At 45.0% G+C, this 15,782-nt stretch overlaps 1 protein-coding gene across 5 annotated transcripts in view; it reads right to left on the bottom strand.

Moving 5' to 3' along the window:
- The window catches only part of LOC135205932 (lymphocyte cytosolic protein 2-like), a 408,856-nt gene that overhangs the window by 95,763 nt on the left and 297,311 nt on the right, over positions 1 to 15,782 (bottom strand). For all 5 annotated transcript variants that reach the window (XM_064237130.1, XM_064237124.1, XM_064237141.1 and 2 more), the window contains one exon: positions 14,738 to 14,768. In XM_064237130.1, coding sequence (XP_064093200.1) covers positions 14,738 to 14,768 — 31 coding nt within the window. The remainder of the gene's footprint in view (positions 1 to 14,737; positions 14,769 to 15,782) is intronic.

Raw genomic sequence — 15,782 nt, 5'->3', positions numbered from 1 at the left:
GTTGGTGTCTTTGGGAGCCAAAGGGGTGAGAACCTGACCAGGGAGGCCCTCAGCTCCAAATGGTGAGTAGGGCATGGTGTACCTGTATCAATCTCAGGAGTTCCTCCTCCAGTAGGAGGAACTACTCCTGCTGTATTGGCTCAGACATCCCAAAGAAGTTCTATCTCTCCTCTTCCCATGGTACCTCATTGAGTTACTCCTCCCCTTGTGGTTCTTCTTGGTTTCCCTCTCCTGAAAAATGCAGACCTTCTGCAATGATCCTTCTTGATGACACCACAGCCTACAAAAGTAGAACCACTCAAAAACAAGGAAGAAGAGGAGAAGGAGCATAACAGCCTTGCCAAGCGCCTCTTACACATGTTGGAGAACTTGTCTATTATCTGCCCTGTTCCTGAGCTGGCTCCCACCCTCTCTTTCTACACCCTCAGGTACTTAGAAGGGGGAAAGCTGGAGTGCTTAGTGCTTAGCAATGGGGCTGTCCACACCTTGGTCCTTGCATACTGCTGTGGTGGGATAATGGGGAGCCTGAGTTCCCCCCTCTTCATTGGCTGGTTGAGTGAGGAGGCTCCTGATATTTACATGATCTGTCATGTTGATCTCTCTCATGTTCTCAAACCTTCAGCTACTCAAGCAACCTCCATCAACAGGCTTAAGACATCCCTCTTGGAAGGCTCTGGGGAAGGTTTCAACCCATTGCTGGATGCACTGATGGAGGAACAGGAGAAAGAGGAGTAGAGGGATTTACACCTGGTGTTCAATTTTTCTCTATGATACAGCTGCTAAAATATTTAAATATATAAATACACATACACAAATGTATGTGTCAATGTGTGTGTCAATATAATCCACAGGAGAAAAAAGAATAAAAGACTCTAGTAGGTCAATAATTTCGCCTTCAACCAGGCCTCTTCGAGAGCTTTATTATAACTTAAAGCTCTCATAGATGCCTGGTGGAAGGCAAAATTATTGAGCTACTGGGGTCTTTTATTCTCTTTTCTCCTGTGGACTATATTGACATATCTTATCTTCGTGTTATGAAGATTATATATATATATATATATATATATATATATATATATATATATATATATATTTAGAAAATAAATTTAGGCACTGAATTAAACTCTGAACAACAAAAATATACTTTTTTCTCAAAAGAAAAATGCAAGATTCTAGCGATCCGAAACAGCTAGATTTAAGAAGTCATATGAAAGTAAAGGTCAACAACTTGTACCGCAGACCTCGAACATAGAAAACGGACTGTTTGAAACATTATCTGGGTAACTGAACAATTCCCACAAATGACCAGCATAATGGGATACTCTTTTCGCCAAAACTCCAACATATTTGTTCCACAATTTAACTAGTCACATGGCAAAAGTATCGTCTCTCCATTTTGTCAAATACACTATTAGGGCTTATTAAAACTGATAATAGCTCGGCTCAGGGGCCACAGACCGACAAATTAAGAGTTCCTGTCAAAAGAAAACTGGCTCTTAGCAACACATATCACAAATAAAATAATGATAAATCTTCTTTACATTTTGTAAAGAAGTCCACAAAAACAAACTGATAATAATTCTCATGTATCAAACATGAAATTAGAAAAAAATGGTTTATTAATAAAATGATAATAAGTCTCGTGAATAAGTCAGTGCAAATTAAATGCTAAAAAGAAAGTTCACGGCATCGGCACAAAAAGAAGGTTCCAATCACTGAAAAAGAAAAATAACAGTGTCACTTACTTTTCTATGTCCATATTCAAAGTTTCTTGTGGTTTTCACGCAACCTTCATCTTAACTCAAAAGCTGGGCAGATAGTGCCTCAAAAATTATATGAATAGGTTCACAGAGGGGGTAAAACATGAAGCATGAACGAACAAGCATTCTCGTAGGGCCACTCCCTTTAGATGATATCACGGTCATGTACCGAGTCTGTTGTGCAAAACAGATTGTGTCATAACACATCATTTATTTAATAATTCCTGATCTACAAATATTAGAGTTTTCTACATTCTATATTTTCCTTGGTAGGAAAGTAATCTATTTTAAATAACACTTATCTCTCACTGGTTCTGCCCACAGAAACAGACGCATGCATGAATACATCGTTCGAGGAATCTTCCATGTCGAGGTGCCCGACCTCTGAGACAGTCAATTCTCCTTAATAAAGAACATTCCCTGTTGTCTTCGTGAGAGCGAACGCTGATATCTAACATTTCAAAGAATGTAATTGTCACCACATCCGTCCTCCAAACGTTTTCCATAGGTCAGCAAGAAATACAGTAAAATATATATATATATATATATATATATATATATATATTATTTACTATATATATATATATATATATATATATATATATATATAATATATATATATATATATATATATATATATATATATATATATATATATATATATATATATATATATATATGATTTTTAATTTGCCATTCCTGCCAGAGCTCAGTAATTCAAATCAAGATAGAAGAGGCAGCCATTTCTAACCCCCACATTGTACGACTGGGGGAGAATTTATGGAAATTAGTAGAGAAAAACAGGTCACGGGGGTGCATGGGCTGCTGGTTGGACCCTGAGGTTGTCTTAGCTTTAAGGTCTATTCTCCCACAACCTTGTGTTGGCTGTTTTGCTCCTTTCAGACAAATGCCGCTCCCTGTGCTTGAATTGAGATGACCCACAAATGCCCTGGATCGGCCTCAGTCCTTCACTAGTCCTTATAGCAGTCAGACGCGACCGTCGTTGCTCGTTAGCCCTTTTGTTCATCTTCACTGGTTGGAGTCTGCATCCTATCTCATGCTACATGCACACGTACCTGAAGGTACGTTTAGAAGTGGCAAACTCAACCAGTCCCTATCTCTCCAAGATAAAAAAACTCTCACTAATTTTTCCATATTCAAATTTCCCTTTTCTCTCTACGAACGCCTTTGTCCCATTTCTGGTGTGAGGTGTGGACAAAGAAGCAGGTAGAAGTGTACTGATCTTTATTACAGGTAAGGGAAATTCTAAGGGAAATTCAAATATACAGCATACGGGTGGAAATGTGGTATCCGACCAGCGAGAGAGTAAAAGTGGGTCGGCGAGAGCCGATTTGTGTTTCTTGCGAGACATATAACATAGAATATATTAGTACATAAAATAGGATCTTAAAAGATATATACATTGGTGGAAAGCCCACTGTATGCTCTAGAGGAGGGAAGTAAGAACAACGCGATTGTAGAATTATATACAGAGAAAATTGCGATAAGGCGTTGTCCTTACAAATACTCCCCCCAAGACAATAATTAGGGCGTAATTGTTGGATGATTTCTTAGTACTTCTGATCGTTACTCGCGGAAGCGAGCGGGCCGGTGGAGGCAGCCTCGGGTGCGCGAGACCAGCTGCTGTGGTAGATCCTCGGCCTCGGAATCCTCGGGGGGTTCGACTGTCTTCCGAGGGCGGCCGCGGCTACGACTGGGTGGTTTGGTGATCAATGGAGTCGCTTCTTTCCGAAGAAGAGTGAGGCGCCCAATGGAATCCGCGTCGGCGTACTCTTCGTCAATAAGGAAAGCTGGTTTCAGTCGGTCGATCGTGACCCAGTCCTCATGACCATTTATGGATATGAAGTACACCTTGTCGGTGCGTCGGAGGATGCGGAAGGGGCCTCGGTAGGGTCTCGTTAGTGGCGGGCGGCGGGCATCGTCCCTGTTGAAGACATGTTTGCAGGACGATAGGGCCTTCTGGAGGAAGTGTTTGGTTCTGTCAGAGAAGGTCTTGATGCAGGGCGTGAATTTTCCGGCGGATTCCGGAAGTCTGGTGATGGAGACGTCTGCGTCGTCAGCATTGGTCGGGAAGAACTCGCTTGGGACTGTCAATGGTTCCCCATATACCTTCTCCGCAGGTGATGCTTCGCCGTTCGCCCGAGTGGCGGTCCTGAGGCCGAGGAGGACCCACAGTAGTTGGCTCTTCCAATCCTCGCCGGTGCAGCATGCCATTAGGGAAGCCTTGAGCGATTGGTGGACCTTCTCCACCATGCCGTTAGCTGCAGGGTTGTAGGTGGTGGTGGCGTGTAGCGATGTCCCCATCAGGTGGGCCAGGGCAGTCCACATCTCTGACAGGAAAACGGGTCCACGGTCCATCGTGATCTCATCTGGCACTCCGAATCGACTGATCCAGCTGGCAAGAAGGGCTTCGGCGCACGAATTCCGTGCCAGACGAACCTCTCCGTCAGGAGGCGCATCGTCGTCCGGCCCGAGGGGTGTGAGAGTCCATGTATGACGTCGAATACGGCTATCCTTCGGGAGGCTAGAATCAGCGGGCACGGGCGACCCGTGCTGATGTTGCAGACCCGCGGGTCCGAAGGGCAAGTCCTCCCACTTGAGGAAGGTGATAGCTGTGCGATATGCGGCAGTCTCCAGGTCGGCGGCCTGTTCTCGGGCGAGGCCTTCGTAATCGATCCTGAGGTGCACGGCATTGATCTCTTTCCTCGAGAGGGCGTCTACCACGGGGTTCTTCTCGCCGGGAACGTAATGGATAGTGTAGCCGAACTCAGCGATGGCTGCCAGGTGCCTCTGTTGTCTTGCTGACCAGGCGTCGCCCGCCTTGGTGAAGGTGTGCACCAAGGGGCAGTGGTCTGTCCTGATAGTGAAGGGGGCGCCCTCGAGGAGGTAGCGGAAGTGGCGCACTGCTTGGTACACCGCCAGGAGCTCGTGGTCGAATGTGCTGTTCTCGTCTCGGCGGGTGACAGTTTTTTACTGTAGAAGGCGAGTGGCTGGGACCCGCCCTGGACCATCTGCTTGAGGACAGCCCCGCAGGCGACGTTGCTGGCGTCTGTGGTGAGGTGTAAGGGCGCAGTAGGGTCCTGGTGGCACAAGGTTGCGGCTCTGGCGAGGGCCATCTTCGTGTCGTGGAAGGCCTGCGCTTGTTCTGCTTCCCAAGTCAGGTTTTTTGGTTTCCCCTTCAGGACCTGAGTTAGAGAGGACATGGTGCGGGCGACGTCAGGGATGAACCGGCGGTAGTAGTTTACCATCCCGATGAATTCTTGCAGGGACTTGACTGAAGTTGGGGTCGGGAACTTCTGCACTGCGTCCACCTTCAAGGCCATGGGGCGCACGCCTGCTGCGGAGATCTTGTGTCCGAGGAAGTCCACCCTCTCGGCGCCGAAGGTGCACTTGTCGAATCTGATGACCAGCCCGTTTTCCTGCAGGTGTTTCAGAACCGCTTGGACATGGTGTAGATGCTCCTCCAGGGACCTGGAAAAAAATAAAATATCGTCGACGTAGCAGACACAGAAAGGCAAGTCCCCCAGAATGCTGTCCATCAGGCGCTGGAAGGTGGCCCCTGCGTTTCTCAGGCCGAAGGTGGAGTAATGGAAGATGTAGGAGCCGAAGGGCGTGATGATGGCGGTCTTGGGGACATCCTCGGGGTGCACGGGAACCTGAAAATAAGATTTTAAAAGGTCCATTTTCGTGAAGATTTTTGCTCCATGGAGGGCCCTGGTCAAATCCTGCATTTTTGGCAAGGGGTAGTGATCGGGGATCGTAGCGAGGTTGAGTCTCCTGTAGTCTTCGCAGGGCCTCCAGGTGCCGTCAAGCTTCTGTACCATGTTTAGGGACGAAGCCCAAGGGCTGAGAGCTTTCTGGCAGATACCCATTAGTTCCATTTCCGAGAACGCCCTTTTTGCATCCTGAAGGCGGCCTGGAGGGAGTCGTTGGAACTTTGCGTGTGTCGGGGGCCCCGCGGTGGTGATGTGGTGGTATATTCCGTGCTTGGGTGGCGTCCCTGCCACCTGACGAAGTTCCGATTTGAAAACTTCGGGAAATTCCTGCAGGAGGTTGCCTTACTTGTGGGGGGGCGATGGTACAAATTGTGGGGGCACCTGGGCCCGCTGCAAGTGGTAGGGAACGGCATGTCCCCGTGTCGAGGAGGTGTTTGCGACCCACATCAACCAGGAGGCCGTTATGCGCCAGGAAATCCGCCCCCAGTAGTGGAATCCTGGCGTCTGCGATGGTGAAATTCCAGACGTAGTTGCGCCCCAAGATGGATATCTCGAGGGACTTCATGGCGTAGGAATAGATGGGGGTCCCGTTTGCGGCGACGAGGGTGGTTGGTTTGTCAGGCCTGTGGCTGCGGTCTTTTCCTGACAGCGGGAATATCGAGTGCATCCCGCGTGTCCACCAGCATCCTCTGGCCGGAGATCGCGTCGCGGACATAAAACCCTACGGAGTATGGTTCCGACGAGGTCGCTGCCACGGGCGACTTTGGCTTTGTCTGCCGTCGCCGTTTTTTGGCTGCTGGAAGGTGCAGGGGCTTTCGCACCCCCTGGATTGTCTTCCGAACCTCCAGTGTTAGTGGCACCAGGAGTTTTCCCCCCGCTGCATGTGGGAGGACTTCCTTTGGGTCACGGCGGCGATCTCTTGCGTTGTGTCGTCTTCTTCTTCTTCTCCCTTCTCTGGGGCTAGGCACACGGAGGATCAGGGGGCGGCGAGCCTTGCAGCCTTGCTCGGCAGCATCAGCTTTTTAGCTTTCTCCAATAGTTCGTCGTCGTGGAGGGTGTATGCGTCCGTTAGCTGTCCTCGGACGTCTGGCTCGAGTTGCCACCGGAAAATTTCGCGGCTCAGGCAGATTTCCTTTTTCTTCCCATCAGGACCTACTTTGGGCAGGCGGAGGAGGCCCATCACCATGTCCCAGGCATCCTGTGGGTCGGCGCCTCGCATCGGGTTTGTAACCAGGCCGAGGGCGCGGGTGGCTTTCTCAGCGATGGGCGTGGAGTAGGCTGTCACGAGTCATGTTTTTAATTCATCGAGCGTGACAGGTTCGGTCTGTGCTCGACCGGTCAGTCAGGGAGTTATTCAGTTGAATACCTCTGCCGGGAGGACTGCCATGACGAGGTCAGCATGCTGTACCTTGTCCATAAGTCCTGCGACCTGGAATTGCCCTTCAGCTCGGATGAACCAGGCGGTTGGGTTCGTTGTTGTGAAGGGGGGCAATTTGACAGTTTGAGCCGCAGCTGTGTGCAAGACTGTCATCGAGGCAGGGGAGGCCTGGGTCTCTTGCACGGAACTGTCTGCGTCCCTTGTCCTTTCTCACAAAATGGTCGACAGGGGTCATAAATGGCGGCCCAAACCATTTGAGGAACGCCTGAACACACCTTGGGAAGGTATGCCGTATTTAGTCCATTAAGAGACGTTGGTTTTTTTCATGGTAGGAGCTTTCAGAGATCTAAACTGAGGCGCCGTGTGAGTCCGCTAAATATCTCTGAAGGTGAGTGACGGTAGTTAGTCCCTTAATGGCTGAGCCAAAACCGCTTGGGTCACCGTCCAAACCGGGAGGACACCAGTTGTGAGGTGTGGACAAAGAGGCAGGTCGAAGTGTACTGATCTTTATTACAGGTATTACAGGTAAGGGAAATTCAAATATACAGTATATGGGCGGAAATGTGGTATCCGACCCGCGAGAGAGTAAAAGTGGGTCGGCGAGAGCCAATTTGTGTTTCTTGTGAGACATATAACATAGAATATAAAAGTACATAAAATAGGATCTTATAAGATATATACATTGGCGGAAAGCCCGCTGAACGCTCTCGAGGAGGGAAGTAAGAACAACGCGATTGTAGAATTATATACAGAGAAAATTGCGATAAGGCATTGTCCTTACACTAGCATCAAGTGTTTCCCTTGTGACTTGTTCAAGCTATTAAGTGAGCTATTCAACTAAAGATTAGAGTTCTCCAACCATCATGCATTGTTGTGAATAAGTTTCGTGATAAATTTCCTTCTACAGTGTCTTATTCATAATTTTTGTGAGAGAAGTCTTTGTATTATGTCGATTGTAATCTTGAATGCTTTTCCAGATTCCTGTTGTCCTGAATTTCGTGCTCCTGCATCCTTGCCAAGCGCCCACTTACCATAGAAGATATAATTGGCAACCAGTCTTACATAGACCGTAATTTCGTCCCATCTCTGAATTTAAGCGGCAGCCGTTAATGAATTGCTATTGTGAATAATAGAGTAACTTATCACAGCATTTTGTGTCCTCTCCACGGGTTTTACCTGCCGTTCAGTTTGTTTCAAGGATGTACATTTTTGTAAATAAACTTAACTTAAATATAAATGGCCGGTTTCCTGGCGACCTTATCTGATTCAGTGATTTTCTAACTCAAGGTAAATCAAAAGAGCTTCATTTTTGCTCTTAACCTTATGTGTGTGAGTCGTGGTGGCCCTTACAGCAAATCATATGCTTTTATTACTAAGTTCCTTCATCTAAAACGACTCCCACACATAAAAGTGGCCGACCTAGCCAGCATTCGAACCAGGAGCCTTTAAGATCTGTAAAGGGCTTTATCCATTAAAAATCGTAAATTACTTTTTTTCACAAGACGTAAATAAATTCTTAGCAAGGAAGGACACGAGCCATGGCAGCACGGTAAAGTTATCATTATCATTATTATTATATCATTATTATAACCACTGTTAGTATTAAGGTACGTTAAGGAATAATTCAAGAAGTGTAAGAAGTGTTTCAGTTAGATATTAGTTTTGTAACGGCGAGAGCGCCAAAGTTTTTAAGTTTGCGGCGCACCCAAAAATCCCCGCGAATTTTCAGGGTTGTAGGTGTTGCCAGAAAGTTAGTTAGTATTAGAAAGTGCTTTGCCATGGATTAATTGCATGGTCAGCAATAAACAACTAGCCAGAAGTGTTTTCTACTCATAGTTACCACAAAGGAAGTGTACAATTCCTTTGTGTGTGAAGTGTTAGGAGAATTCGTATTCAAATTCTTTTCAAACTTTTCCCACATGTTGGCACGAATCTACCATGTCAGCCATTCGTCACCCAGACAATATATTCATCAATTAAACTTTTATCCTAACGATTTAAGTCAAATGAAGTAAATTTTGATGTTTTAACGTAAATAATTTCAATCTCCGTACTAGCAGCTATCATTTTGCCAGAAAATTTAGTGTTTATTTGCTTTCGATAACAAATAAAATTTTTGTTGAGTTATAAACACAGCGCTCTTTTCACCAACAACATCAGCTGTTCGCACGTTCAGGTTGTCTCACCTCCCCACCTCACGTTTTACTTACATCGTTCACCCACTCGCTGAGCGAAAGTTTCATTTCACTTCCTCATCCTTAACGTAACCTCTCATTAATAAATACTTTGCTAACACCTTATAAAATCCTTATCTCCATTTCTAACTTGTCACTTAGGGAGCTAGGTAACTTTACGTAAAATAACAGCAAACTTGATAACTTACATTAAAAGAATTGTTTAATGTAAATGCATCGTTGTAAATCATATTCTAGCACAAACCTTTTACAGTAACGTAAATAAATCCTTCATTGTTAGTACGTTCTATTAACCTGAAAATTATTCAAAAGAGATTCTTCTGCCTAACTTAATGTAAGAAAATTATTCCACTCTACGGCGTCACATTAAATTAAAATTGTTATTTAAAATAAACACAATGGAGTTCGTCACATATCATTTTTTATTAACATGTCCAGGGATCATTGACTTCATTTTTCTCTGGTGACTTTCATGTACGTACACAGAGCATTATATATACACCCATGTGCATGAGTGGTCTTTTTTTTAATTTCTTATCACTAAAGACTTGCATATACTGCAAGCACCAGACCTGCACATAGAGTGCCACCGCAAGCCCTTTACTTCCATATTAGGAAGTCGCTACTAGTCCACGGACTAGCCACCATTAGTGCATGTCAGGCCCTTCCATTTTAAGGTGCCACTAATCTGCGGCACTGTCCTCGACTTGGCTGCTGAAGTACTCCCCCTTTTACTTTCTCTCCTATACTGGTACACTCTGCATCGAGCAGAGTGCCATTTTCCCTCAGTATACTTTACTATACTGCCTTTTAGTGTCGTTCCACTGGACACACCAGCACTCTAATAGTGCTGCACGGAGAAGGCCTCCATAAGTACCGCTGCACCTGTATAGAACATACAGGTTGCCCATCCATTGCGTATCCACCATTTAGGATCCCCCATTTACCTGCGTATCCGTAAGTCTGGATCCCTCATTTATCTGTGCCTCCACGCATAAGGATATTCAAGGTTTCAGGAGCACTCCATTCTGTTGCGTATCCACCCAAAAGGACTATTGATCCTCAAGGAACGAAAATAAGTGTGACCCCTACACAGCACATTCCACTATATTACCACCTTATTAAGAAGATGCCAGTCAAGAAGTGCCACCAACTCACGGAACACTTCCCAAGTGCCATAGAGCACCCAGTCTTTTCAGACACATTGACGTGTTCATCATGAACCTTACCACATTTGCAGACCCCATTTCTAGGTGAAGGCCACCTTACTGGAGTAACACTCCCATCCAGTGCTATTCCTGGCACTCTGTCCCATCTAACTGAGCCTCTACTGCATAGCCTAAGGGAAATGTCTTCTACTGTTTCCAAACCCCAGACCAAGAGCTGGACTACCGGTTCTGCACCACTTGTTGCGTGTGTGGGCATGCTGCGGATTCCAAACAGTGCCCGAGTCGGTCCCTACCTTAGGAAGAGTTTCCAGGGGACCCTCCTCCAGGGAAACCAGTTTGCTCCCCCTGATGAACTTTCTCCGGAAGCCTATCAGTGGGCATATGCTATATTGCTATGGCCGATGTTGAAGCCAAGGTCTCCCTCATTTCAAGAAAGGCAGTGCCTAGGGGTACCAAAATCCAGAAGGTCGAAGAAATTCAGTTTGAATGGATAGATGGCAACCTCTATACTGTTCCTTCAGTCCTGCTCTAGGTACAAGTGCCCTTACTGGCTCAGGAGACCAATCAATTCACATTGTACTGCCTGGGAGTAGTGGATAAATTCCATGACGTTTATCAGGTCATACTGGGCCCTGAGCTCTTAAGACCCTATCTTACCTGAATGCAGCTCCCACTACCAGATGCACCGGACCCATGCAGCATGAAAAATAATCCCTCCCTCAGTTCTGAATTCAGAGACTAGTGCCTCCGATGCCACTGACATCACTTCTTCCATTTGTGAGCCTAGTCCTGACCCAGTGCCAGAGCCAGAAGTTCCCTCTGCAACCTGCCAGCCTCTTGCCGCTTCACCGCCTGCCTCCTCCATTTCAGAAGAGGTGAGCCTACCAGTCATCCCCTGGACTTGTTCCAGAGGGTGATTCAAAGAAGGAATCATAACCTCCCCACATCTAATCACTACCAGAAAGGACTCTTCACCTGTGCCAGAGTCTCAACCTGTGGTGCCATCTCAGCCCCATCATCCAGTGCCATGGAAGAAGTTCTGGAAAAGGTTCTGTAAAGACTGTGGCTGGAAGGGTCACATGTTCGCAAGCTATGAAGGGTGTGCAAACCACAACATACCTGCCATTGCATTGGCCGTCACCAACTCATCTTGATTAGGACCACCGGCTAAGGGCCCTATCACTGTAGCACCCCTCCAAAGCCATTATCATGCAAGACACGTCAGAGCTATTGATGACTCTGGCGTGCAAATCTCCCTGATACAGGAAGATAGAATTCCCCACAGGGCTAGTGTCAATAGGCACCAACTAATCACCATTGAAGGCATCAACCATATTAAGTTGATCCTTCCCACCATTCAACTGATAGTCACAAGACCTCACTTTTCGAAAGTCTGTACCCTTGCAGTAGCAAGCTATATTCCTGGAAGATACGACCTCCTCCTGGGGCAAGATTTGAAGTCCCCTTCTCATCTCCAATAAACTGGGGTTCTAGCCCCACGACAAACTCCTCCAGAGTAAGGATCCATCAAAAAGATACTTCCTCACAGAAATACAGCCACCAACAGTTTCCCCCTTCACCAAGGAGGGAAATTGACCACTCACAGTTCCACTGCAAAACCTGCAACATATTAGGGCACTCCACTAATTCTAATTGGTCTTGGTGCCACTGTCACTGTATATGGCTCAGCCTTCCACATGAGACAGGAACCCCTGTCTCGCATCACCACTGGCACACTAAGAGGTTTGGCACAGTCCCAGGTATGACTAACCTTAACTCTCTGCCAGTGCCACTTGGGAGCACTGAGCAGTGCCATGCTCCGTCCAGCCTGGACGTCGAGCCCACATTACCCCTAATCTTCATGCCTGGCCCTGAGCTAGTGCCAGTGCCAGAGCCCAATTAAGCCTCAGATCCTCTTCCCGGAGATCTGCCAAACTCCTCGGAGTTAATTCTGGCCCACTGCGAGCCCCCAACCCCAGACTCTTCTTCCTCATCACCTTCATCAGCCGAAGATGAACCTCTGGCAAACTTCACAGCTACACCTGCACTGTTCAACCAGGAACTGCCCGGCCAGGAGTCAGACTCGAGTTCTACCCTTACAATGGCTGTCGTAACAGCTGGAGTAGGGGCCTCCCCTGCAGTAGGTTCTACCTCTATGATGGTTGCTGCAGCTGCCAAAGTAGGGTGTTCACCTGTAGTCCCTAGGGCTACCACTGCCTCTGCTCCTGACAGTGTTCCTGGCCTCTCCCCAGAATTGGTGCATCTGCCACCTCCTAGGACTAATGTAGCTAGATGCTGGAGGAACAAGAAGAAGAAGGGACACAAGAAAATCACCCACTAACCAAAGAGCCACATGCTCTCCTCAGCACCTGTGCCCAAGGTACAGTGCCACATTCAATTGGAGAGGCATCTTGGCACCTACCCAGAGAAGGTAGCCAGCCTGACTATGCCCAGTAGACTAACATTCTAACCCCTAGAACTTGTACTACTAACCCTCACTTAACTGTCATAATCGCCTCATAATCCTCTCATACTCTCCAAATTACTCATCACCCTCACACATCATTACCTTATGTATTTTAACCCTCCAGGTTATTCAACCTCAGTTATTGCATACTGCATTCTGGAATGATTGCATCCTCTTTGTTAATTGTATGTAGGTTAGGCTGTTTAATTTAGTACCAGGGCATTAGGGTAGTAGCAAGTAGAGTTTTCAAGGTAACCTTACCTACCTTACCTAGGGATAGAGTAGCCTGTCATCACAGACAACCATTAATTGTTTTATTTAGACTACTCTACATTACTCATTAGTTAGCACACTTGCATCTCCTCCTATAAGTAGGTAGGCCACCCTAGTTAGATGGACAGCAACACCATAAGCCTACTTCAAGGAAGAACTCTGGCTAGTCGACGCAGATACTTACTTAGCTGAGGCCTTCACGCCGGAAAGGGAGTGAATGCTTTCTCAACAGGGGGAGCTTTTACGTTTTATAATCCGCCTTTTCCGCCAGAGCTCAGTAATTCAAATCAAGATAGAAGAGGCAGCCATTTCTAACCCCCACATCGTACGACTGGGGAGAAATATAGGGAAATCAGTGGAGAAAAGCAAGTCACGGGGGTGCATGGGCAGCTGGTTGGACCCTGAGGTTGCCTTAGCTTTAAGGTCTATTCTCCCACAACCTTGTGCTGGCTGTTTTGCTCCTTTCAGACAAATGCCGCTCCCTGTGCTTGAATTGAGATGACCCGCAAATGCCCTGGATCGGCCTTAGTCCTTCACTAGTCCTTATAGCAGTCAGATGTGACCGCCACTGCTCGTCAGCACTTTTGTTCATCTTCACTGGTTGGAGTCTGCATCCTATCTCATGCTACATGCACACGTAACTGAAGGTACGTTTAGAAGTAGCAAACTCAACCAGTCCCTATCTCTCCAAGACAAAAAACTCTCACTAATTTTTCCATATTCAAATTTCCCTTTTCTCTCTACGAACGCCTTTGTCCCATTTCTAGCATCACATGTTTCCCTTGCGATTTGTTCAAGCTATTAAGTGAGCCATTCAACTAAAGATGAGAGTTCTCCTACCATCATGCATTGTTGTGAATAAGTTTCGTAATAAATTTCCTTCCATAGTGTCTTATTCACATAATTTTTGTGATAGTAACCTGGAATGCTCTTCCAGATTCCTGCTGTCCTGAATTTCGTGCTCCTGCCTCCTTGCCAAGAGCCCACTTACTGTAGAAGATATTATCATCAATAATTGGCAACCAGCCTTGCACAGACTATGATTTCAGCCCATCTCTGAATTTAAGCAGCAGCCATTAACGAATTGCTATTGTGAATATTAAAGTAACTTATCACAGTATTTTGTGTCCTCTCCACGGGTTTTATCTGCCATTCAGTTTGTTTCAAGGCTATACATTTTGGTAAATAAACTTAACTTAAATATAAATGGCTGGTTTCCTGGCGACTTTGTCTGATTCAGTGATTTTCTAAAACAACGTAAGTCAAAAAAGGGCTTCATTCTTGCCCTTAACCTTACGTGTGAGAGTCGTGGTGGCCCTTACAGCAAATCATATGATTGTATTAGCAAGTTCCTTCATCCAAAACGACCCCCACACGTATATATATATATGTATATATTATATATTAGGGATATTTATTATAAGAATATTATTTATTAATATATTATTATATGATATATATATATATTATATATATATATATATATATAATATATTTAGATCTATATATATCTATATTAGATATATATATATATATATATATGAGAGAGAGTGAGAGAGACCGAGAGACAGAGATAGAGAGAGAGAGAGAGAGAGAGAGAGAGAGAGAGAGAGAGTAAAATAATCATTAATATGAAAAGTTTTGAGTTATTCTGGGAAAACTATAAATATTTCTATTTCTCCTAAAGCAATTATTCATTTTCCTACAAACATACCAATGCCAAACACTCCCTTAATACCATAACAAGAGTAAACTTACCACAGGAAGAAGCACTATGACACTCAGTTTCCTGTAGAAAGAGAAAGAAAACAATTGTAAGTAAATTATAAGTGCAAATTTAATCATAAACTTCAAAATAGGCGAGCTCATGCTAATATTTTAACACTATTTGAACATTTTACCACTGCACTGTCTGTGATTCCTATGTAATAGAGTAGACACACTCACTAGAACACCAATTGAAAGTTGAAACATTTTTGTTTTTATGAAAGCTTGTATTTTCCATACCATCCCCCCACTAGAATCATAATCCCCATAAGTCACATAATTACATCTTTACTTCAGCACAAACAAATCAGCAAATGAATGTACATTAACAAAGAAATAAGTCAACAGTCTGAGCAATGCATTATCAGGAAATTGTATCTGTATTCTCTTTCACAACATAATCATAGAAACCTAGACACATTCTGTCATATAGCATCCAAACCTTTGTTATATGTTATATGCTCTCCCTTAGACCCTCTTCACACACTAATAACAACTACAAATTCACTGTCTTCAGGAAAGCGACATTCTCACTTTCATACATACATTTTTACAGCTATCATGACAGTTCAGTTAAACTCGGCATAGCAAGTAACTTATTTCTTGAGAGCCCTGAGAATTTGCTCCCCAGATTTTCTTAACAAAGAACTTGAAACAATCAAAAATCAAATTATCTTTGTTAAAATACCCCACGCACATAATAAAAAAATCTATACATAAAGCAAATAGCATTTTTCACAAACTCACAGAAAACAAAGAAAAGGAAAAATACATAATCATAATCCCTCATGTGGGTAATTTACGAGAGATCACACAAACCTTAGGCGTACCCAACCCTTTCATCTTCACTATCCAAATACACTGGGGAAGTCATTCATTAAGGGTCAACAGAAACCAGTTTCTATAGACATAAGAGCTTATGAAATCCCCTGTAGGGATTTTGATAAGTCATACTATGGATTCACAGGAAAATCTCTCAACATAAACACTCAGTTAGACATAAACAACATGATTTGGCAATTTTCTATCATATAAA

This window comes from Macrobrachium nipponense, chromosome 11, assembly GCF_015104395.2.
Source record: "Macrobrachium nipponense isolate FS-2020 chromosome 11, ASM1510439v2, whole genome shotgun sequence".
Lineage (NCBI taxonomy): Eukaryota > Metazoa > Arthropoda > Malacostraca > Decapoda > Palaemonidae > Macrobrachium > Macrobrachium nipponense.
The sequence above is the reverse complement of the archived record's forward strand: the minus strand, read 5'-3'. Positions and strand labels throughout refer to the sequence as shown.